Source organism: Dermacentor albipictus, chromosome 1 (genome assembly GCF_038994185.2).
Source record: "Dermacentor albipictus isolate Rhodes 1998 colony chromosome 1, USDA_Dalb.pri_finalv2, whole genome shotgun sequence".
Classification (NCBI taxonomy): Eukaryota; Metazoa; Arthropoda; class Arachnida; order Ixodida; family Ixodidae; genus Dermacentor; species Dermacentor albipictus.
Window position 1 is genome coordinate 381,903,603 of NC_091821.1, and position 24,672 is coordinate 381,928,274.

At 42.6% G+C, this 24,672-nt stretch overlaps 1 protein-coding gene across 4 annotated transcripts in view; it reads right to left on the minus strand.

Moving 5' to 3' along the window:
* Positions 1–21,873, minus strand: part of Frmd5 (FERM domain containing) — a 33,624-nt gene extending 11,751 nt beyond the window's left edge. Inside the window, exons 1-11 of one of the 4 annotated variants that reach the window (XM_065429802.1) lie at positions 21,330–21,873; positions 20,136–20,240; positions 20,009–20,051; positions 18,323–18,401; positions 16,863–16,960; positions 13,418–13,541; positions 12,686–12,773; positions 7,436–7,524; positions 4,718–4,822; positions 1,049–1,112; positions 961–975 (exon numbers count right to left, since the gene is read on the minus strand). In XM_065429802.1, coding sequence (XP_065285874.1) covers positions 961–975; positions 1,049–1,112; positions 4,718–4,822; positions 7,436–7,524; positions 12,686–12,773; positions 13,418–13,541; positions 16,863–16,960; positions 18,323–18,401; positions 20,009–20,051; positions 20,136–20,240; positions 21,330–21,425 — 906 coding nt within the window. In that variant the 5' untranslated portion in view covers positions 21,426–21,873. The remainder of the gene's footprint in view (positions 1–960; positions 976–1,048; positions 1,113–4,717; positions 4,823–7,435; positions 7,525–12,685; positions 12,774–13,417; positions 13,542–16,862; positions 16,961–18,322; positions 18,402–20,008; positions 20,052–20,135; positions 20,241–21,329) is intronic. The other 3 variants (XM_065429803.1, XM_065429804.1, XM_065429805.1) reach the window with 3 other exon arrangements.
* Between the last annotated feature and the right edge of the window lie 2,799 nt (positions 21,874–24,672).

The following is a 24,672-nucleotide window of genomic DNA, read 5'->3' on the forward strand; positions in this document are numbered from 1 at the left end:
ACTGAGAATACAGTGAGGTGAGCTGAAGGGGCACTTTCACTCAGTACTTTCACTCCTCTTCCCTCTTCCCCAGAGCAGAGTAGCAGACTAGAGCACACTAACTCAGGTCGACCTCTATGTTTTTCCTGTCAATAAATTCTATTCTATTCTATTGAAGTTTGAATTTTTTTCTTCTCCACAAAATGAAAGCAGACACCGAAGCAAAAGGCTGTTGCCTCATGAGGCCTTGGTGCCCACTATACAGTTGGCAAGACTTTGAAGGCAAGGTTTTGAAGGTTTTCTTTTTCCTTTCAGCCATGTGAACTGTCCCAAATGTTAGAGGCAGGTTATGGGCTAATAAGTTTGTTTTTATCACTGGCACAGAGATGGTCATATTGTTGTACACACGCAGCGTGAGAACCACAACACAACGCTCAGTTGAGTAAGTTGGCATGAGCGAGTGATGAGAAAAATAAAAGGCAACAAGGGAAAGGGCAGATGCTATGTAGACCGTCAATGAAACGTTTATTGCAGCACACGGCAATTACATCTTTAGTTCACCAGTAATATTTAGACTCGGCAATGTTGTTTAGCATCTGCTAACTAGTTTTCAGTGGCATAGATGCTGGGTGCCGGCCTGTAATTTGTCATATTTGCTCTTGCCTAGCTGTCCCATGCATGTAGTGACACCTTTGCTTTTTCCGACAAGTCTTTGCACTTGGTGCACATGTTTATTCTTCTTGTGTACACTTCTTTTAGCAGTTTCTCACAGGAAAGTGAGCAGGCAGATAAGTGGAAAGCACATGCAAAATGTAAAAATTTTTTAGTCCGGAGCTGCAAGCAATTTCTACAACAATAATCAGACGAAGCAAGCATCACAGGTTAAGTGGGGGAAAAAACAAAGGAGAAAACAATGTCTAACAGATCACAACCATCACAAACAGGTCACGTCACACACTAGCAACATATGAATAAGCTCACCTTTGCTTTGACATCCTGGAAGCAGAACGAAAACACATGAACAGACATTAGGCAGGACTACATTGCAGTGCAATGGGACCAAATTTACCTCGGGGAACATTAGGTGAATGATGAACATCTTTCCTTCGTAGTTGATTCTCTGAATGTCAGGCCTAAAGAGAAAGGTGGAATAAATAGGAGAATGGAGTGGTCAATAGAGAAGCCTGACAATGCAACATTATTTTCTATCATCATGCCAAACATTATGCTGAGTGTTTCAGCAAGGACTGATCAATTCTAACAGCTCTGTAGAGGGAAAGAATGAACTTTCGTGACACACCACTCATGTTGGCATACATAAGAAATTGTGTGATATTCACAAAATAATTATTTAACCAGAAAACCTAATTAACATATGATTAATTTCATTCAGGAACCAAGCTGTAACTGCAGAAGAGAAGCTACTCAGTGCTCGAGGCCCACCCACTTAGCTGCCTATCCTGAGCCTAGTACAACTTTTCAAATACCTGTTCACCAACTTATAATAATCGCTTATGTTCCACTTAACACTTTACGTACTGCATGAAATGACAAAAATTGTACAAATTTTCACAGAAACATCCAAGAAATGCAGTGCACAGACAGCCACGTTTCCAATGCATGCGTTCGAGCAGCCCATAAAAAAAGAGACAAAGGTACAGAAAATGTCACGAGCACTGACAAGTGCTGCCACCTATTGCTGAAAATTGCAACTAGATGCAAGCTCAGTTTTGGTCCAGCCAGTTTAGGATTGGGAGCCATTTTTGGAGCAGGAAAAATGTTGTTCTGGAGCAGTTTAGGAGCAGCCACACAATTTTGGAGCCATGTCGCAGAAGCAGAGAAATTTGTCTTTTTCGAACACTTGCAGTAGTACAGCAGTAATTTGTAGCCATTTGGCGAAACCTGTTATTACTGTGCAATCAGTAAGTGCTGCTTAAGAATGAAGCAAGACACAAAGCCAACAGTGACCAGTTAAGCTTGTCTAGCCACGGACAGTATACCATGCGCGATATGTTGCAAAGATTTTTATTTGGGTAGGCAAGGAGCTTAATTTCGTAAACAATTAAATAAAAATTTGTAGCCTAACGAGAACAAAGATATGCACCCGGGTGCAAGACAAACATAAAATCGCAAGTGAGGTAGAACAATTTATGCCAGCAGGCACAAGACAAGACAAGACAAGACAAAAAGTGATGGCAAACATCTTATGTGCATTCCAGACAGCAAATGTGTTGATATTTTTTAGTTGATTTATTTCATGATACTGTCAATCTCATCAGGGATTTTTTTTAGGGATGCTTTACCGCACAAGATAAAATGTGCATTACACTCAATAACGATGCTAGAAGCTCGACAAGAGACTGTACGTCTATGAATGGCACCATGATGAGATGCCTCTGTACGGTGTTTTGCAAAGATGGCGATGGCGGTCAAGAACAACATTTGTACCATCCTGTACACGGTTTAGTTGCAAGGTGGTTTACCGGCTTCTTGTGTGTTGCGTGGCTTTTGCGAATAGATACGAGTCGATTTGGCGTAAAACAGTACCTTTTGTCGCCGATACCCGACGGACCTTTCCAATCACCACCTTTTACTGCCCCCAAGGGCTCAAATTGCCACAGGCACCTGTGAAATAGCTCTGAAGGCCTGCCAGTACAATTGTTAGGCATATCGGTGCTCGTACTGTGACAGAACACGATGGGCACATGCGTGTATAATTAAGGAATACATACTGTGTCCCATGACAATTGCCTCTTCCCATTCTTGGGATGCTTCGCCGTACTACAGTGAAACCTCGTTAAACCATAGTTGGCCGGAGCTCGGAAAAAGTATGTACTAAACGGTAGTACTGCTTAACCGAAATAGCATGAGATCGCCCACTTACATGTCAAAAACGGAACTCGGAGAGAATGCGATGAAAGGGGAAAAAAACATGCAGTATTTATCCACTTCACACCACAAAAGTGTTATTTTCGTTTGATGCCGCGGTGGCCTAACAGCGACAACCGTCGCCTCAAAGTTACTGAAGCTGTGAGCCAGCTTTTCAGCCAGCTCCCTGTTCTCAGCGAGCACTCGCATGGCAGATTCCTCGTTGGCATTGCATACCCTCTGTGCATGACCATTGCATTCATGAGGCTGATTGCATTCATGAGTCTGACGTAACATGCAGCTTCTGCCACTGTCGGGCTTGAATCGCCCGTGCTGTCGCTTTCGGTGTCATCCTCATCACTGTAGCTAGGCAACACTTTGGCAACAAGAGAGGCAATGATGGCGAAAAGTCGAACCTTGTAGCTGATATCTCTTCACGGTCGCAGCAGCGCTGCCGAGGAATTGCTTCGCACTCCAAATGCCACACACCATAGTCAACAGTAGATCCCTGTTGTGTGCCAGCGCAGACTTCTTCATGTCAGGTTCGACAGCATGAACAATGTCTAATTTTTCTTCTATGCTGAGCACCCGGTGTCTTTTTTGTCCGAGCTTTGGCACGACATGAGCGATGCGAGTCCCTGTTCGCACAACACCATAACGCTCTCTGACATGGGGCCGAAGTGATGTTGATGTCGATGTGGCTTCACATGCAAACGCACAGGGCACTTGGAGGCCCTTGTTCTGATTCATGGTTCCAATCTCTGAGGCATGTTCTTTTGCCGTTGACCCGATAGAGACAATGCACCACCGTGATTCCGCGATGAAAAGTGGAAACACTACGTGTTAACCGATATGTACGCAATAAGCTGGTACGGTTTATGCGGATACAACACACATTATCTTCAATGGCCGCCGAGTGGGGGATTTTACTTCATTACTTTTAAAACGAAACTACTGTTTAAGCGGGTATGGTTTAACGAGGTCTTACTGTATTTTGCATATGCTTTGCTGCGTAACACTACTATATTGCAGCCAAGCTGACTTTTGGAAATTGGCATTATGCAACGCGTTGTGTTTTCTGAGCTTAGAAGCCAGTGGCGAGAATTGCAAAGGCGGAGTTAGCGCCATTGCTAACAGCGGTGAATTGTTTTATTGAAAAACATGGCACCGACCAGCAAGAAGCTTGGTTTGGCCTAGCGTTGCCACAGTGGTGGCTACGGCTGCCAGCAGTTCTGCATGCGAGAGCATGGAGGAAGGTAAAAAATGGGAGGGAGCATTACGTCATGCAGCTTGCCTTGGCAAGTGAATGCTAAGTGAAGCAACAGTGGTGGCCCAACATATGGCCTCTTGCGTCGAGATCACAGAGCAAGAATCAATATTTGCCGAGATGTTTGGTTTATTCGGTGCATGTTTGATTGGCTGCCCTGCCGTGGCTCTGCCTGCAGAGTGGTAACACTAAAAACAACTGCACACTTTGACGTGAGATCACGTGCTGGGCCACCAGGTTTGGCTTCAATCGCATTGCGGTATGCTCCCTCCTATCTTTTTCTGTCCTCCATGTGTGACAGCACCTGCTCGAGGTGGCGAGATAATCAACATGGTGGCAGTGTTGGCTTCAATCAACACTGCTTCGGACCTGCGGTCATGGCAAGAAGTCCGGAAAATCGGATGATGAAGGGTTTCGGCGTCCGAAATTTCAAATGTTCTTATACATTGATTGACTCTATGGGGTACCGTAGTGGTGCCGTGAAGGCATCCGAATTAGTAGACCTGTCCGAAAAATCAGGCATCCGGAATATAGGTTGTTGGCTGTAGTTGCATAACCCTACTGAAAACATTGCATTGCCGTGAAAACACAAAAATACCGCACTTTTGCATAGTTGCACAGATGGCACTTGAGTGGGCGCAGCCAGGAGCAGGCAAGTCGAATTGTAGCAAAATGGCATAAATGGCACAGTTGGACCACCCCTGCAAGCTATGGATGCACTCATCATTGATTTATACCACTAGGTACATTTCCTCATAACAACTGGACTACTTGTCATCAGTTATATTGGTTTGAATGGCTGTGACGACGATAGTCATCAGCAGTAGAGAAAGGGTTGATACTTTCCCGGAAAGCAGGGGTGTGCAAATATTCAAAATTAGGAATACGAATAGAATATTCTCCTTATTTAAAGCGCATCTGATTCGAGAAATGCACATTTGGAAGTTCCCAAATATTCGGTCACGGCCGACTATCAGCAGAAACGGCAAAAATATTTGGCCAGACTGTGCATACTTGAGCAAGTAACGAATCATTTGCTTGCAACACATCCTCCCAAGAATATGTCTATTCACTGTGAAATGTGCATGAATGTTTCTTCACTGAGAAATTCGCATCATTCAAGTATTATGTCTGCTCCATTTCATTATATCTGCCATACGCCTGCGAGACGGGAGTAATTTCAGTTTCTTTTTCACCAAGCTTTATTCTATAGCTTTTTTAAAACAGTATATGATGTACTTTTGCATTTTATGAATAGATACAATAAAATAAGTATCTCGAGAACGTTACCTAAACTTTTTTTAGATGTTGCAAATTCAAAAGAGAAATATATATGTGCAAGCAGAACACTGCATTGTCATCGACAACTCCCGCCATTTCCTGTGTACCTAAGATGGTCGTCGGCTCTTCAATACATACTGCTGCTTTGTGATGCAAACACAAACTACGCTAACTCTGGTGCTGCGCTAGTTGCAACTGTCTCAGCACTGATACAGTCTTCACTAGAGCGTGTTCTATGAGAATGGCATCAATTGCAGATAATGAACCACCAAGCAAGCAGGAAAAGAAAGTAGGAAAAAGTATTGTTTGGCAGTACTAACACAAGATTCTCGTCGTCGACAGCTCGGTGCAAGTCGTGCAAATGTCTGCGTCAAACACCCATGGAAACAACCACAGCTTTTGAAACTCACATAAAGCAGCACCCTTTGTTGATGGAAGAGTACAAAAAGATGCTGCCACAAACGTGCCATCGAAGAGACAACAGAGATTGGATGACATACTTCAGCAGAGAAAGCAGCAATTTTTCCATGATATTTTTGTAATGAGTGCATTACCTGTCACGAGTGTCTCTTTAACGTGCTGCAGCCTAGTAAAATGCAGTTTCATTAATTTATCTTAAAAAGGTAATAAAAGCTATTGTTACCTCTTATTTTGCAACTTTTTAATACTACACACATTTGACATTCGAAGACAGTTTTGTGGCTTATTCGTATTTGATTCGTATTCAAAAATTTTAATATTTGCACACACCTACCAAAAAGTCTTTCTTTACCCAATGCGAGATGCAAATGTGCAGAGCACACTTTTCTATCAGATTTTAGGACTGATACCTCTGAACTGGTGGTAGTCTCTGGATACCTACTGAGCTGACACACGAACACTGACCAACTCAAATCTTGCCATTTCAGCGTGCACCTAATGCAATTAATTACAAATTTGTGAATCTTAGTTATTTAAAAAGGTAACCAATGATTACTGCACAATTCCTGATGTCAGACAGCACGCATAATGTGGTACCAAAAAAGAATGACCTCTTCATGTGCACAGCTGCTTTAAAAGTTACTTCAGTCATTGCTCAACATCCTGTGTTCAGAGAAGCCTATAATGCACACAAAAGTGCCAAACACCAAACAAAATGGAAGAAGTATGGAAATGTGCACGCTATATAATTAATGCAACATCTTACATTTTTAAGAAGCACCAGCTATGTAGTGCGATAAACTGGGAAACTTTTGTGTTAACAGTGACTGGTTGAAAGGTTACTAAATGGTGCATTGCAAGATCTGTACAATAATTATTCCTTCTTTTTCCTCAAGTCAACATGTCGTGATTAAAATGAACAGATTCGCAGAAACATTTTACTCTACAGTTTTCTATTCTTGAGTGACATATGGCAGTTCAAAGTTGCATTTATGAGGACACACTGAACCACACATGCTGGCTGATTTTTCTAAAGCACAAAGCTTTTTATCTCTTTTTTTCAAAAGTTTGTCATATTTATGCCCTTGCCATTTTTGCAGCTAGGCTATGTGGCTGGGCAGACGTTATCGGCAAGGAAATTTTCACTAATATGGCTAATCACCTAAAATGTGCAAATTAACATTTTAATTATACTATTTAGGCCACGTGTTGCCAGTGCAAAAGTAAAGCAGTGCAGTATTGAAGTAATGTTTGCTTATGAGAAATCATAAGACTAGCTTCACTTTCAAGAGATCCTTATTAAAGATATGCTACAAAACACAGTGACATTCCAGTAAACAGTTTTTCAAAAACAGTAGTAGTTTGAATGCCAATGCATATTTTAGTAGATTTTTAGGATATCTAAGCAGACTTCGGGGACAGAGAGTGCCAAGTAATGCTGTTGATTCACTAGTATGCATCATTACTGCACAAAAACAAACACTGTAACTGACAAAGTTAACTGAATAACACAGGACAAGAATAAGCATTTAGGAATGTATAGTCACAGTTCACTATTTCTAACATGGCTTCCTGCCTTTTCTATGGTCTCTCTAATAAGTATTTCCCCCCCTTGCTTACCACTTGAAGTGATGGGTTTTGCGACTGCCTTGAAATGTAAGGATGCCCGCATAATTGATGCCCAAGTACAGCTGATTTCCTTTGTGGTCCTGTACAGACAAATTTTCAAATAGAGTAAAGCAGAACATCTAATGCAACCAAAGCTGCATTTAACAAGGCCATTTGTGGGTGAAAATTACAGCAGATAAAGAGCTTATTTAGAAAGGAAAAAAGTAGCACTATATTCTTGTACTACTTATAACCGGCTGTTCAAAATAAGAGAGTATCTCACCATGCTACATCCATAACAAGAAATGCGCAAGAAAAAGCTCTCATCAGGTCAAGGGGCAACCCTTGAACGGAACTGCCTGGAAGGAAAATATGGACCACCATATGGCTATGAAAGCCCTAAAAGGGTCCTCAAACAAAAATATCTGACATTTCTGAGATAAAGCCAGCAACCTCTTGAAAAGCAGCCTTATGCCAACTTGAGAGCACATCGAGTATCTGAACCACAGCCTGCAAGTGAATCCTCAACCAAGAAGCGCTGAATGTTTTGTTCAAGCAGCACACTGAAGGTGAAGTGACAGCATCAGACATTAACAGGGTAATGCTTTCGCTCATCTGTGATTAATTAGATTTTTCGATAATTGCAATACTGACCGAAGGTCCTGGCCAATCAATGCCCACACATTTCTATGAACCAAAGCCTTTCGTTATTTTGACCCCATTGGCGACTCCAATTGTTACCCCAATGGTCGGAGCATCTGTCTTCGCGGTGCCAGGGAATAGCGAATGTGCCAAAGACATGTATCCCCTGGCAAAAATGTGCATCTTCAACCTGCCTTGATTACAGAGTAAGAACAGCTCACAGTGAATTTCTAGTATTTACCAGATTCTAATGTGCCCATTTCTTCAAGAAAATTGGTCGAAAAATTGCCTGCACGTTGCAAAATCAGACGCAAAACCATGTTCGTAGCATTAGCAACTGCCTACCGTCAGAGCCAGCATCATCACTACTTTTGTCACAAGATGACGGCAAAACAAGTTTTTGCCTAGGATAGCCACGATAACATGCCACTTTCAGGCTTTAATCACAAAAGTACAGTCAAAGGGTTTTATAAAAGTTATTTTACATGCTAAGCTGGCCAGAACAGTCATGTTATGTGTTTGCAGCGATGATCACTTGGTCGGGAATTAAACCCGTAACCTTGTGCACATAGCAAATGTTTAATATGAGTGTTGATCCAAAAATAAGGTTCCCAAAGAGCTCCAGCCACACTGGAAGGTGCGAGGCGAAATCCGGCAGCACTGCTGCGCACGACTGTTCCCCCACTCTTGATTCCCCCCCCCCCCCCACGGCCGTGCTTTGCTGCGCCGCTCATTTTTGTCTTAGCCGATCCCGCCAAGTGCGAGATTCATTCTGTAATTCGCTTTTTGCATGCCAAAGGGACTCCACCCGTGGTTATTTATCGTCAGTTCACAGAAGTATATGGCGGCAAGTGTGTGTCCGTTCAACACATCTGAAAGTGGTGCAGGGTGTTTAGTGCCGGTCGGAAGGAAGTCCACGACGAAAAACGGAGTGGAAGACCGTCAGTTTCGGAGGCGGTTATCGAGATGGTCCAATGCAAAGTGCTTTAAAACAGGAGGATCACTGTCTGTGAACTTGTTGCTCAGTTTTCTGGGAGTTCTTACAGTACAGTGGAAAGAGCTTTGACTGAAAAATTGGGGTATCACAAGTGTTGTGCTCGATGGGTACTGTGGCTATTGACATCAGACCACAAGGAGAAACGCCTTGACTGTGCTCGCCAGTTTCTTCAAAAGTGTCAAGAAGATAAGGAAGGATTGTTGGACTCCATTGTACGGGAGATGAAACGTGGGTGTTTTATTTCACTCCCGAAACGAAACGAAAATCTAAACAGTGGCGTCACCCAGTCACCAGTCACAAAGAAGTTCAAACAAACTCCTTCTGCTGGCAAAATCATGGCCAGTGTTTTTTAGGATCATAAGGGCATACCGCTGATCAATTTCATGGAACGTGGGACAACACTCAACTCAGACAGTTATTGTGCAACACTAAGAAAACTCAGGTGAGCTATACAGAACCGCCGGCGAGGACGGCTGGCAGCCAGTGTAACGCTGCTTCACAACAACCCCCCACCTCATGTCTCCTGTGAAAACCAGGAACAGTTGACAAACTTTGGGCGGACTGTTGTGCCCCAAGCACCGTGCAGTCCAGACCTCGTGCCTAGTGATTATCACTTGTTCCCCAAGTTAAAGGAACATTTGAGTGGCCAACACTTCCGGAGTGACGATGAAGTCAAAGAAGTGAAACGCTTCCACAACGGGTTGGCGGCGGAGTTCTATGACATTGGGATACAGAAATTGGAGCACCGTCTACAAAAATGCGTAGAAAAAGATGGCAATTATGTAGAAAAATAGAGCAACATTTCATCTTTCCAATTATGTAAATTTTTATGAGAATAAACAATGTTGTCTATTTCTAAAATTGATAGGAATCTTATATCTGGATCAACCCTTGTATTTAAGTATCCGCAACTAATACACGTGCAATGCCTGTGCAGCTGCTAAATGGTTTAATTTCTGATGGGACATTCACCTCACTGCAAGTTTGGGAGCTCTGATGGAAGGTAAACATGATGGCAATTCTTCTGAAAGCCCTTAATGACCATTTTAATATTGTCTTAAAGCAGAAATGCCATTTTACGTTATCTCCAGCAATACCTAATTTACCTTATTTACTTGAACCTAGGCTGGCCTCAATTCTAAGCCGATCCTCAAAAATGGGAAAGTCAGAAAAGATAAATCTTTCTCAAACATAAGCCAAATTGAAAATGGTTTTGAACTAGGAAAGAACATGCATTTTTATTAGTTTTCGACGCTCATCCAAAGCATACGCAATGTTCACGTATCGTCTTCTTCGATGTTGCTGGCCTCATTTCAGTATTTCTTCCCACAGTGAACTGTCTTTGTCTAACGTGTTAGAGGTGTTGCACTTTCATAATGCTCGCACTACAGTTGACCACGGATATAACGAGGTAAATATAAAATTTGGTAGGTCATGCTTTAATCCAATTCCTGCTATAACGAAATAAAAAATGCGGGATTGAACACAGTATCAGTTTGTTGAAGCATATTTTTGTTTGCACGTACCTCAATATATATATTCTCCTGGCAAAAATGTCAGAGTCGCCAACCATTTTTCAGAACCCTGATTTTTCAAACCTATGTGATTACTCAGACTTCCCTGTGACATAGCCACCTACCCTCTATCACCAATGTACAACGGCAATAACCGAAATTTCAGACGCTGCGCAATGTTTCGAACATAGAATCAAGAATCAAGAAGTCTTTATTGAGTAACACAAACAAAATGTATACACAGATATTTGGACCGATAGCCAATGAGGCTAGTAAGCGGTCCAATACAAAATAACATATAGGACAGCAATCACAAACACATTGAAGAAAAACTAACTTTGTAGCCTTGCTTCCATTCCCAAAAAATGTTTCTTGCATGTCAGTTTGAAATTCCTAGCTTGCTTTACTTCAATTGGCAACGAGTTCCAAATTTTCGCTCCTGTAAATTCTATTCGTCTTTCTCCGTACGCATTATGGCAAATAGGAAGGTTAAAATTGCCATTGCTGGCTTGTCTAGTGTTGCGGACGGGAATACTGAATGCACCAAGAGGTAAGGGGTAGTTGGTATTTATAATATTATTAACCATAAGAGCTATTTTGTAATCGCGTAAGGTTGTGAATGACATGATTTGCATTGCGTCAAAAATGTTATTGTTAGAACTATTCGAAGAAGGTAATCCCATGGTTTTCAAGGCACGTTTTTGTAGTCTTAGCAATGGTGTTAAATACGTTTTGTATGTGATTCCCCATGATTCACTGCAATAACTGAGATGACTGTGACATAATGAAAAATACAGTGATCTAAGAATAGCAGGTGGAAAGTGCCGCCGTGCCTTAGACAAGGTAAAACAACCGTACGCAACCTTTTTACACACACTGTGCACCTGTTCCTTCCAAGACAAGTGGCAGTCGAACATGACCCCTAAATATTTAAAAGAAGACACACTATCAATAACATTGTTGTCAACACATATAGAAAAATCACTTAATTCAATACACTTTTGTTTTGAACGAAAAATAACATATTTAGTTTTTTCAGTGTTTAAAGTTAGATGATTATTACGAAACCAGGTCGAGATACATTGGAGTTCATTGTTAATAGGATTTTCTATTGATTCAAGTGAGTTGCCAGTAAAGATAAGTGCAGTGTCATCCGCATACATCAAAATTTGAGAACACTGTATTGCATTGGGGAGGTCATTAATAAAGAGCGAAAATAAAAGCGGTCCCAGAACTGACCCCTGGGGTACACCACACGTAACAGTTTGGTATGCAGACTTGAACTGTTTGAGGACAACTTGCTGCTGTCGTGAAGAAAGATAACTTTTAAAGAATTCAAGGGCCCCGCTACGCACACCATATGCTTCCAGTTTCATTAAAAGAATGGAGTGTGAAACTGTGTCGAAAGCTTTTTTGATGTCTATAAATACGCTTACAGCAACATTATGGTTATGAAGAGCAGATAGGATAAGCTGTGATAGAGTAACTACAGCCGTGGACGTGGACCTGCTAGAAACAAATCCGTGTTGCTGAGGACAAATAATATGATTAACATCAAGAAAGGTTTTCAGTTGGAAAGCAATTAATTTTTCAAAAATGGTATTGACGACACTCAGTACAGATATTGGCCTGTAACTAGACGGGTTGTTAGGGTCACCAGTTTTAAATATCGGAACAACTTTTGCAACTTTTAAAGTATCGGGGTATAAGCTAGAGTGTATCGCATGATTGAATATTCTGCACAAAGGAACACAAAACAAATCAATGTTGTCCTTGATTACCTTAGCCATTATGCCGTCTGCATTAAATAAACCGCACATTCTCAAATTTAAGCTGATTGCCACCCTTCATACATTACTTTTTAAGTCAAAGTATTGGCCTGGATTGAAGTAAATACAGGAAAACTTCTCCAAACTGCCCGAGTGTCCACACAGGTTTACCTGCCACCTTATGGGTGCATACAGAGGTCACTGGCCAGAGTCCTTCAGTGCTTTGGCTAGGAGACGTTTTTTGTACAGATCAAGGCCACTTCAGGATGCTCTAAAGTACACATTGAGGCAAAGTTGTGTGCAATCGATGCTAATGCGTTAAAAGATTGTATGTGCACACCTTGACAGGATGAGGGTCCACACCATATGTGTCGAGGAGACAAGCCTTGCGTAAAAAGTTGGCTTCTGCCACAGCTGGTACTTGGCCCCTGAAAATAAATGCTGCTGATGGAGGACATTTCTTGGGGCAGGCCGTTGTCACTTTGCATGCATTACGGCACTATAAAGGGCACTGCATCCATAAAGGCACTGTAAAGATATGGTTTAGTAATTATAAAGAAAAATTCTTCTCTTAGGTGCCAATGCAGAAAGAGCAATGTAAATGGCACATCGGCCCGTTAAGATGACTGGAGATGGCAACAAAAAGCAGAAAAAAAAAATTAATATAGATGAGATTAAAATGGTGAAACAGTGCAGCCTTCCTTACAAAGAAAAACAAAAAACTTATTTAGCACAAATATTGACATAATCCTTTAGAATAAAATGAAAAGAAGGGGATACTTGTGGAATAGTAATAATAACTGAGAAAGAAAGGACCATTTAATAATAAAAATTAGCCATAAATAAAATAAAGGTGTAATAGAAATGCATGTCTATGCTGTCTTGCAATATGGCAAAGTAACACAATAAAGCAAGCTTTTAGAAGCACCACAATTCTTCAGAAGCCAACATTTGTCATTTCATCTGGTGTATTATCATTGTTTGGATTAGGCATTAACTACATCTACAAACTTTCAGGGCATGGCTAAGACTATTGCTACAGCTGGGAAATGTTCAATGAGCACAAGCAGACCTGAGCTGCTGCTGGTGAATCTCGGCAATCTTCTCCTCCAGACGAGGAGTCTGTTTCAAGAGAAGTTTGAACTCCGAGACATAGTTGTCCCCATGTTCCTCACTGTCATAATCTCCAAGTTCAGCTGTATGAGAGAGAAGAGAAAAAGGATAAAACATGACATGAAGCAAGGCTTCGGAAACGGTATATACAATTTTTCCTATCTAGTCTGCTTCTCATCACGCTTCAATTGGTGGCAACAATTATAATTCAAGCAGATATTCCCTGATCACACAATTTAGGAAGTCAACATATCGTGAACGTGAAGTGACAATGCAGAGTTCTAACGACATACATAAACAAAACACAATCACACACACAAGATGATGCACAAACATCACCATATTGCTATGTTGAGTGATCAGGAAATTACACAGCCAAAAACTGCACTGAACCAGTAAGCAGAACTAATTTTAACGAACCATGCATGTTTCCCAGCTTTTTTTCTTGCTTTTTGTGGACACACACACACACACACACAAATTTTGCTTCCTGAAGGCAAATAAAACAGCTGTTAGTTTGTGCACAATGTTGTGCGTGTGATTGTGTTTTTCTTCAAGTGTATCTTGTTGGAATTATGCAGTGCAACTTTGCATCCACGATCAAGGACCAACTAGCCTATATGTAGCCATTCACCGGTCAATACATGCACACAATGTCATTAAAGAACCACATCAACATCTTCAACCTTCAGCAGCATTTTTACTGAAAACTTGAAATGTCTCTGGGCTGGCAGAAGACACCAGAGTTTTGGGAGGCTTTCAAAGAAAAAATCAAATGATGGGGCTTTGTGTCTGACAGCGACACATGGACCATAGGGGATGCCATAACGGGCACCTCCGCATTAAATTGAGCCACCTGGGAGTCTTAACATGTATCTGTATTTCAAGTACATCAAGCATATTTTGCATTTTATCACCATTAGAATGTGACTAATGTGGCCGGAAATCAAACCCACGACCCTGTGCTCATCAGCAAAATACCATAGCCAAGGATTCCAGCGACATGCATTAAGTATTCCTCAAAACGCACTATATGAGCATTTGTCCATAGACATCTCCTTCAGCATACTGCACTGTGGTAAGGCAGGCTTATCCATTAAAAAATAGTTGAGTGTGAAACCCCACAGATTACCACAGCAACCCCTGCCACAGATGTGATGTCACTAAACTGTAGAGCTTAATTGCACAAGATTTGTTTTATTTCTGCACTCATTGATTGACAAGGTTTAACATCTCAAAGCTACTGTGTATACTCGTGTAAGGGCTGCACTTATTTTCCTGAAATCTTGGCTGGCTATGGCCCTTACACGAATCAGGCTTATGACAGCCCACTAAAGGTTCGTATTGTTTCTGCAACAGTAGCAGAGGGCAAGAGAGGTTCAAATGACATAACGCTGTAGTAGATGGCCTCGGATGCCGGCCCATCATCCCTGACCAGCGCTGACCCAAACAGGGTTCCTCTCTGTAGACGCGAAATGCCACTGGTCTGACTGAAAACGCTGCCAACACGGTCGAGATGACCTGCCACACAAAGAATTAATAGTGGAGCGTCAACGGAAAAGAAGCTAGTGAATCTAGTGGCAACGAAGCTAACTTCGCTTTCTGGCAGGATGTTTTGAACTTTTTTTCCAAAATTTTGCCCTCCAAAGCGGGAGTGCAGCCCTATCATGAATACTATATATAGTACTCTGAGGCTATGAGAGACAGTGTGGTGGAGGACTTTGGATTAACTTTGACCACCTAGTGTTCTCTGACGTGCACATAAACCTAAATGCACAAGCATTTTGGCATTTTGCCTCCGTCGACATTCGGTCACAGTGGCTGGTAATTAAACACATGATCTCGACCTCAGCAGCAAAATTCCATAACCATTGAGCTACCATGGCAGGTTTTATTTCTGCACTGATTTAACAGAGACAACTTAGCCTATTTCGCAAGTTCAAATTAGGCTTGTAGCTTTTATTCCATAGAGCTCCATTATAAGAACCACATCGTGCAATCAAGGTTTGATGTGGTTTATGCATGACTATTGACAGGCAAAATGTAAAGAAAGGAGCTCTTAAAGCTATGGTAACATCATGACCTGCTGTGGTGGCTTAGTGGCTCTGGTGTTGCGTTACTAAGCCTGAGGATGTGGGATCAGGTCCCAGCCACAGCGGTCGCATATCGATAGGGGTGAAATGAAAAAAAAAAGCACCTGTGTGCTATCATTGGGTGCACATTAAAGAATCCCAGGTGGTCAAAATTAATCTGAAGTTCCTCACTACAGCGGGCCTCATAAAGGCTGATCCACACGACGGACCAAGTCCGCGGGCCGCTCGGTCATGTGATGCGACGTCACGGCCCGGCGCGGTCTGATCCGGCGCAGAGCACACGGCGGACCGCCATAGCAGACGGCAGAGCAGACCAACCAGCTACACTCTCGGCCAGAGTGTTATCATTGTTATCATTCCGGCTCGACTCCCACAAAGCTGGGAACTGCTCAACGAGGTATACAAAACGAGAAAACCTCCTCGTCACTCCAAGAGGACACGGTGTTTAAAAAATATATCTGCTGCACGCACATGTAAGCGGAACGGCAGACATGAAACAACTGGCTTGACTGGCTTTTGCCGAGCCGAAAACTAGATTGGATTTGGCTGAAGACACTCTGTTGCCGGACAACATTCGTTGGCTACACCAAAATTGCTGCGGTTTGCATGCGGTCCGCCGCCAAAACGTAAGCGGGAAAAGCCTCGGCGATTTGTTGGACCACGAGGGCCGCGATCTTGCGCGGGCCAACGGCGGTACGCATGAACAGGTGATGTCCTATCACGTGATGCGCGGACCGCAGTCCAAAAGAGCAATTTGGTCCGCCGTGTGGATCGGCCTTAATCAAATCATTGTTTTAGCCCGTGAAACCCCAGAATTGATTTTTTTTACAATAACATCATAATCATAATCAAAGCCTATTTTATGCCCACTGCTGGGCGAAGGCTTCTCCCAGAAATCTCAAATTACCCCCGCTTGTGTCAGCTGACTCCAGCCCATGCCTGCATATTTTCTCGTTTCATTGAACCACCTAGTCCTCTGCTATCTTCAACTGCATTTCCCTTCCCTTGGTCCCCATTCGGAAACACTTAATAGACCATAGGTTATCTGCGTTAAGCATTACATGACTTTTTCAACTCCAGTTCTTTCTCTTAATCTCAACTAGAATGTCAGCTACCCGTGTTTTCTCTCCAATCCGCACCACTGTCCTCCTGTATTTTAACACAGCAGCCTATCAAGTGATGTCTATTTATGTTTTGCAACTAAACCTTCTACAGTTGAAAATGTGATGCTGCTTGAACCCGAATGGCAGTGTTCTATATGACAATGAAATCCGAATTGGCCTTGAGCAGTAATAATCTAATGGTACATACACTGAATGATCAAAGCGGCAAGAAAAGCAGAGTCATTTGGAGGGCAATAGAGGCGTCCATGAAGCAGGTCTCTTCTCAGCTGAAGAAAAATCTGGTACCTGAATGGAAAAACAGTCAAAGAAAAAAAAAAAAGCTTTGAGAGACATTGCATATGACATGGAATGCAGCCTTGTCAAATGTGTGTGTGTGACCATCAGTGACCATTACAAATAATCAAACTTCCCAAGTTATTTCTTGAAAAAAAAAAGCATACAAAAACTTCCCCAATATTTGTTGACCCACCAAACTTGACCATGTGATAACTTGTGTCGAAGAATATCTTTAGAGATTTGGAGATCATTTGGAGAAGAATGCTTTCCCCCCGTACCAAGCTGCGCCTGGTTTTTCAAAATGACATGTTAAAGTCACTTATCCCCCCCCCTCCTAACCACAGAACATTTGTGGGGGAAATTCAAAGGAAGCACTTGTGCATTTCCTAGGCACTACCACCTGAGCATCAATTGCAAAGAAACTAAAGTGAGAGTTGGTCAACAAGCATGCACAAGCGTTTCTTCTAAAACAGTGCCTCCTTATCAATGCAGGAATTTTAATGGATGAAATGAATAAAAAAATTGTTACGTGGCAGGTGTCTTGTCTTCTGGAGAAGCTGGTGAGACATTACCATCAGCAAGGTAATATTTCACCAGCTTATCTAGAAGACAAGACACTATTTTGCCCATAGTCTGAATGCATAATTATGAAAAGAATGCAAACTGGAAACGCATAAAATGATGAAACCTGGCTACGCATCCTAGCATAGGTTGGCAAGAATGGTCACCTTTCAGCCAACGAAGCAAAAGAACTCATACAGGACATCATTACGAGAAAACAGTGCAGGAATATGAGGAAAACAAAGGGAGGCATGATGACACATATGGTGGTGTGAGCGACTTCTTCGCACCTCACTTAGTCTTCGTCGATGAGCAATCAACTAGTGCAACTCGAAATGCTGCTCATATCGAAGAAATATGACCATTTGCAATATTTGCAGAAGTTATCAATATGTGTAAAGCCTAGGCCATAGGTGTTAAATGGTTCAGGCATTTTAGGATTTAGTTCTTCTACACGTCACTATGCACAAGCACTCAACTTTAGAAACTGAGAAGTATTACATGACAAACATTTTCACGCAGGGGAAGGCGCTATTGCAATCTCTTCAAGGACTGAGCGAAGAGGAAAGCAATATCCAGAACATGACAACTGGAAATACTGAAGATATTTAAAGCGAGCTTCAATGTAGAGCATGGCCCCGCAAGCAAGGTATCGTATTGTCAACTTCTCCAAAAGTTGAGAGGCCACTTTGCCCGTGGAACTGTGCAGAAAGAAGACAGCTCGCAGAATTTCACACATCCCCTAATGTAACGATAAATAAGAACTATATTAATGATGATGCAAAGCCTCTGGAGTAGCTATGAGCTCACCTCGTTATTTCTTCCTTGAGCCGAAAGGGGTCCTGAGGATAGAACTTGACACGGAAGCAGAACACGATGGGATTCATACCTAATACACAGACAAACATGTGGGTAACAAAAGAGTGTAGTTAAAAATTTTTTCATTGCTTCAATGACAACAAAGTTATTGACAAGGACCCACAGATCAAATTCGTAAATAACTAGAAGAACGGCCAGAAGATAACTTATCACAAGTCTGCATGCACCCACTTTCCGTTTATGGTTGCAATTTGAGTGAGATTATTTAGGTGCCGCTATGACTGATGTGTCAGAGCCTTCTTTTGAACCTTTCACGACACACTTCGCCTGAATGTTTACTCACATATTATGTTATCTGTGATGTAGGCATTTGTAAGCAAGGAAGAACAAACTTATAAATACAATGCGGCAGACATTACATTGCATGAGATGCAAAATAACCTGATGCTTCCACAAGGCTATTTATACATTTGTTAAATTTTGATTACTTACATATTACTTAGTGTTTTGGCAAAAATGCCTCCTCATTTTTCCTCGTATCGGTAAAATTTATTAATGTGCAGCCATGTGCTGAACATGCATGTGTTACCATGCATGCCTGAATGAGTAAAAATTTTGCACAGTGACGACAGCAACAATGCGCACTGCACAAAATGCACAGTGGATTTGGGTTACAATCATGGCAAAATCAAGTGCAATTGCAAAGTGCACAAGGCAGCTCTAGTCATTCAGTTTTTGTTTCAATCTTGCGTGCACAAAAGCACACCTCCAGAATATCTCATCAGGCTCATTAAGTCTTTGCAGTTATACCCCAGTCCATTGGGCAAATTTAGTATCGTGAGTGCCGTTCCCTGTTAGCGTCATTCACAGGCTGTCACATGGCCAAGTTAGTTAGTGAAACTTGCTGTAGAATGCACTCGGCAGTGAGTGGATCTGTCAAACTCACTTCAATGCATTGTATTGTGTACCGCGACAGCGTTACATCAAAAACAAATTATGCTCAGTGTAGGGTCGCCATAAACTCTGAAGCTACTTTTCTTGTGATTTCACATGCTATAATCGTCACCTAGCCATAAGTAGTCACCTGCAATTGAAACTGCCATTCTTCCTCAGCTTGCCTTGGATGCTGTGCTGTCTTGTATTTCTATCTACTTTACCTAAAGAATACTGTGGGCTTTGAAGACCAAACAGGAAGGGGAAAACATTGTTTCCAATTTAGCACACATTAATTACAAAATATTATATAGGCAACCAATTCTGAATAGAAGGAAACAAGCTAGGAATTACCAGTTCACTGATAAAACAAAACAATGTGAATATACAACACTTGCCTTCATGTGAGTTGCCAAAGACAAGATAATTCACAATGATGACAATGGGTCACGACTAAATCATGACGTTTGATTGTGTTAATGGCGTCGCAACAAAGTAGTTTGTTTACAATTCACTCTAAACACTGCACTTAATAATGCAGTATTTATTGTTATTTTGCAAACAATACCTACAATACCAAACAAATAATGTCACTTTGGCAGCGTGCTGCCAAAGTGACACTTCTTGCGTTGAAGTGCACTTGCTAAAGGTTCCACCGAATTTGCCTGTCCGACCAGGATATTACTCTATCAGGTTCACACATGTGGCTTGCATGGCACTTCGCAAGCATGTGCAAATGCTCACCTTTCACCTGCTTGATCACCGGCTTTGTGAGGTCCAGCCAGTGCTGTGAAGTGTAGAAGAAAAAAAAAATTGTAGTGTGATTTATAGCATTCATTGAAGCCTTTGAGAGTGGTTAAGCAATACGCACCCGCTGCTTGTGACTATCGACATATCTGAGGCCAAAGTAGTCCTTCTCCAAAAGGTTCAAGGCATTGCACACATAGTCAAGTATGTATTGGCCTTTGCAGAGATGCTGCAGGAAAAATAAAAAATAATGAATGACAAGTAGGAAACTGACTTATGGTTTATCATGCGCATGTATTTTGTGAAAAGAAAAAGGCCAATATTAGTAGCAAAATATGTTTCATGGCACAGTGCTTTCATAACAGTTTGAGTCAGTATTTTTCAATTACGTTGCATGTGCCAATTAGGGGCGAATACATACGAAGGAATACATGTACAGTCAACCAAAAAATTGTACGGACCACAGTGTCTCAGAAAATGTTTAATTTCCGAGCAGCCTGTAACAATAGCCAGTAAAACCGTACATCACAATGTTGTTGGCATGTGCTAGTGGAGGCTGAATACCAGGTTGCAACCGTTGCGAAACTGGCGGAGATATTCAGCCTTTTCTCAGATCCTGTGGTCCGTAAACTTTTCTGGCCGACTGTACACCTTAAATGGGCGGTGAGTGAAGCCGCGTTATGCGTGAACGTGCAAACCTAATTGGCTTCCTGACGCCGGCGCGTGAGAGGCAAGCGGTTTACCGCACGCGTGAGCAAGACGTCGCTGCCGCGCGTGACAAATTATTCACGGTCATGAGTGCCTCCAAAGTTAAGAATGCCGGAGAAAACCTGACAGCAGCGCTTCTACAGCGGTCTAAAGCAACTCCAGACGGTCGCTATCTTATCCTCAGCGCAGAGCGCAAACAGAAGATAGCACCCAAACATTCATCGATCAAAACAACTGCAGTGAACCACAGAGTATCCCTGCAGAGGAAAAGTGAGGGCAGAAAAATAAACGCGTACAGTCAGGAAATTTCAAGTCGAGGCAACGACGCGGTACTGGATCGAACAGAGGAAAAACACGCGCGCAATGGAATTCCTCGTTACACGAAACGAGAAGTCGCCAAAGGAAAACACGAAACTAAAATCGCGAACAATGGCCACACACTTTCTTACAACAGTTTACTACCGGGCCATTCAAGCTTTCAGCATTTCGGCAAAATGACCACTCGCTAACCTCCTTCTACGTACCCGGCCCACGCGTTTACATGGTGGGTTTGGTCGTAGTCGTAAACGTTTACTCGAGAAACCGTGAACTTCTCGTCGCAGACTCTCACCTGAAAATCACACTGCAACACTTCGCTGTCGTCCAGCAGGCGTATGGTGCACTTGTACTCGGTATTGACGTCCTTCTTGCTTCCCAGTTTGAACATTGTGGCTCGAGGGGAATGGCTTGTGCAGCCACAGTTCCGACACAGATGCTAATTCCACAGCATTCGGCACTTGACGCTGTCTCCAGGAGCCAAACAACCTGCCATCAACATTTCTATCCTCGCACCAGACGCCAACAGCAGCAGCCGAGCAGCGAGGAAAGAGCGTCGCATGGTGTCAACCTCCTCGCCACACTAGCGATGAGCGTACCGCCGTAAACCGCGGCAGCAAGCATGACGACGACGAGATTTTAGCCACGGCCTCCGAGCCCCGATGATGGTCAACGCCACGCACCGCTGAGCACTGGACAACGGACGAATACGGCTGCTATGCAGTCAAACAATTCCGGGGTCAAGGAACTGCATCAACGGGCTAGAAACAGCTCATCGCAGCGATCGCTCCCGATGCTCACGACACTTGGAACCAACAAACATAGGCAGCGACGTGGCCGGTCGGTAGCTGCGTGGATATTAGTGTCAGTCGTGTCCAGTCATGCCAGTAGCGCTGGTTGCCTACACTACTCCATGTGAATTCGTGTTTCATTGAAATAAAAAAAAATAAAATTGACACTGTAGTTATTATATCTAAGAATAATAACATATATTTATTTGGCTTAAACGTAGTTAAATAATCTATTTCGAGTTTTAAAAGCGTTTAAACGACAACTTTAATTAGTCACTTTGCCAGCGCCACCTTACGGAAAAAAGAATAACTAAATTATGGAAACGCCGACGGCTTTTTGTGACTCGGGAGTGGAGGTTTAAGGTGGTGCGGTCCGCTAGTTTGTAGGTTTTGTTTCTGACGTCACCACGCGCTTGCTTGACGCGCTTCACGTGCGCGATCGTCACTGGTTGGTCGGTCTGTGCGTATTACACCGGCCATCGATTGGTCCAAGTTATTAATTTGTCTTGATTTTACCCTCCTCGGCTTCCTCATCACGTGCGGAACGAGAGGTGGATGTGGGAAGCGGGGTTGCTGCAGCCAACGTTGCTGCAACAGCACCGCACAGCCTACTCCACGCGCACTACGCAACAGAGCACTGCGATCTAATTGCACGCTAGACCCGCTGTGTGTGGTCCATCGATTTTTCTCCCTGTGTCAGCTGGTGCCGGGTTTCGTAGGCGACCATGAAAACATAATGTGAGCGTAAAACTCGGGGCTTCTCTGTTCCGCGTGCACGTCCTGCGACCAGGTCATTCTTTGTGATTCGCTTCATTTTGTTCTCCCAACGTGGGAGCGGCTCGCAGCGCGCTGAGTCGCGTACCTCAGGACCTTGATTAAAGTTTCGCATCCATCCATCCATCCGAAATTCTTTTGATGAATGCTTAATGGTGGCGCTAATTATGCATAATTTCTACCACGTTCATATTAAGCGTGTACAATCTCCGGCTTGGCCCACACGAGAGAGAAGGAAGAGACAGCTGAAATTGCCAAGTGGGATGTAATAAGCTAGTGGTACTACATATTACAGACGGTTGTGTTCTTTAATGACACACAATCTTCTGCATAATTGCGTTTTGAATGGACCACTATCTGAATTACTCTTCTAATGACACTGTTGCGAGGAATGAAATATCCTGGAATCTGAGGAATTGGTACTTTCTTTTTTTATATTTTGAGAGGTTGGCAGGAAGTGTCAATGAAAGTAGGGAAACTGGTGTGAACTTACCTTGAAAGTTCGCTGTTGTTGATTTTATACACTCAGCGTTCCCATGAGACACGTAGACACGCGTGCTTATCAGGCATCACTTACGTGCGTTTAACAATCGAGCAGATTTACTGTGCTAGTATGACGTTTGTCTATAATAATATCCCTAACAATAACCCCCTTTTTCCTCCTCGCGATAACTGCCTTAAATATTCTTTCTTTCCAAGGACAAATACAGAACTGAATAAATTAGATAACGATACAGTTTTACTGCCTTCTTTAGATCTCTTTTGCTCGTGCCTGGATCTGTGATTTATACTGTAGCAATTCCATATTTTATTTACCATGAACAAGATTTGTTTCTTTTGATTATTTGTATTGAACTTTGTATATATTATTGCACCTTGTTTTCTTTTTTTTTTGCCTGTTGCCTATCATATGTGCATCATGCTGTACTCCACCCTGCTAAAATCCCAACTTGGGATTGCAGTATCTACAAACAAACAAACAAACAATAAATAAATAAATATTGTATATTTACCCAGGAACAACCATAAGATCTGAGTGCTGACGCACGCATTATTATTATTATTATTATTATTATTATTATTATTATTATTACTGATATATTATTATACCTCAATATACCTAATATATCTTAATACCGATGAGGTATTAGTATACCTCATCGCTACTGTCAAATCGCGTCTGCCATGCCAGTGAAGTGCTGAAGATATAGACTTTGAAAGCAATTAAGCTTAACAATTTACCATTCTTTGCACTGACTGAAATTAAAGATATGTCCTTGCGGCATAAACTCCGCGCTTTACTTTGAAGAGAGAACATCCCCGCTAATAACCCGTACAAGAAAACAAGCGGGAATCTTAACGGTTCATTTTCATTGAATTCCCACTCTTTAAAATGTCCACACCAGCACACTTGGAATAGCTATCGGTGTATAAGTGGCGGTTGGACAGCTGTGGAGTTGGAAAGGAGTCTACCACACCGCCCCATCTCTGCAGCAGATGACCGTTGGCGCAGACTTTCTGCACTAGATCAGGGAAGAGTGCAGGCGAAAAGTGATCGCTGTTTTCGCCTCCCTCTCCCTTCGTTGCCCGTGTAACTCACGAAGCACTTCTGGAGTGATAAGAAGAGAATAAAGTCCTACGCTGACCTTTTATGGCTGCGAATACCTTGGGAGGTTGAAATAGTTGATAAAAGCAGAGATGGCTCGCGTAGAGGAGTCCATGGCACTGTGCACTTGCATGTAGGGAAACGACTTACTCAAATTCGGCTTGCCGGCGTGACGTGACGTACATGCCGTATCGATGAACCGTTGACAGCTTGCACAATTATCGGGAAAGCGTATAGGATACAATCAGGAGACACGGTGGTATACGATGGACGCAACCATCATAGAGTGTGGGACGGCGTCGGGAAGATGGCCGCACCCGCTGTGCGACCTTTTGGAAACTTGTTGGAGCTTGTTATTGGAAAACCAGGCAGGTTGCTTCCTGTTACCGGTACGACAATAGGATCGCTTGTGTAAGAATACCATATGCGCCTTAGCGTCCTTCCCGTGCGATGCTGGTGATTCGTCA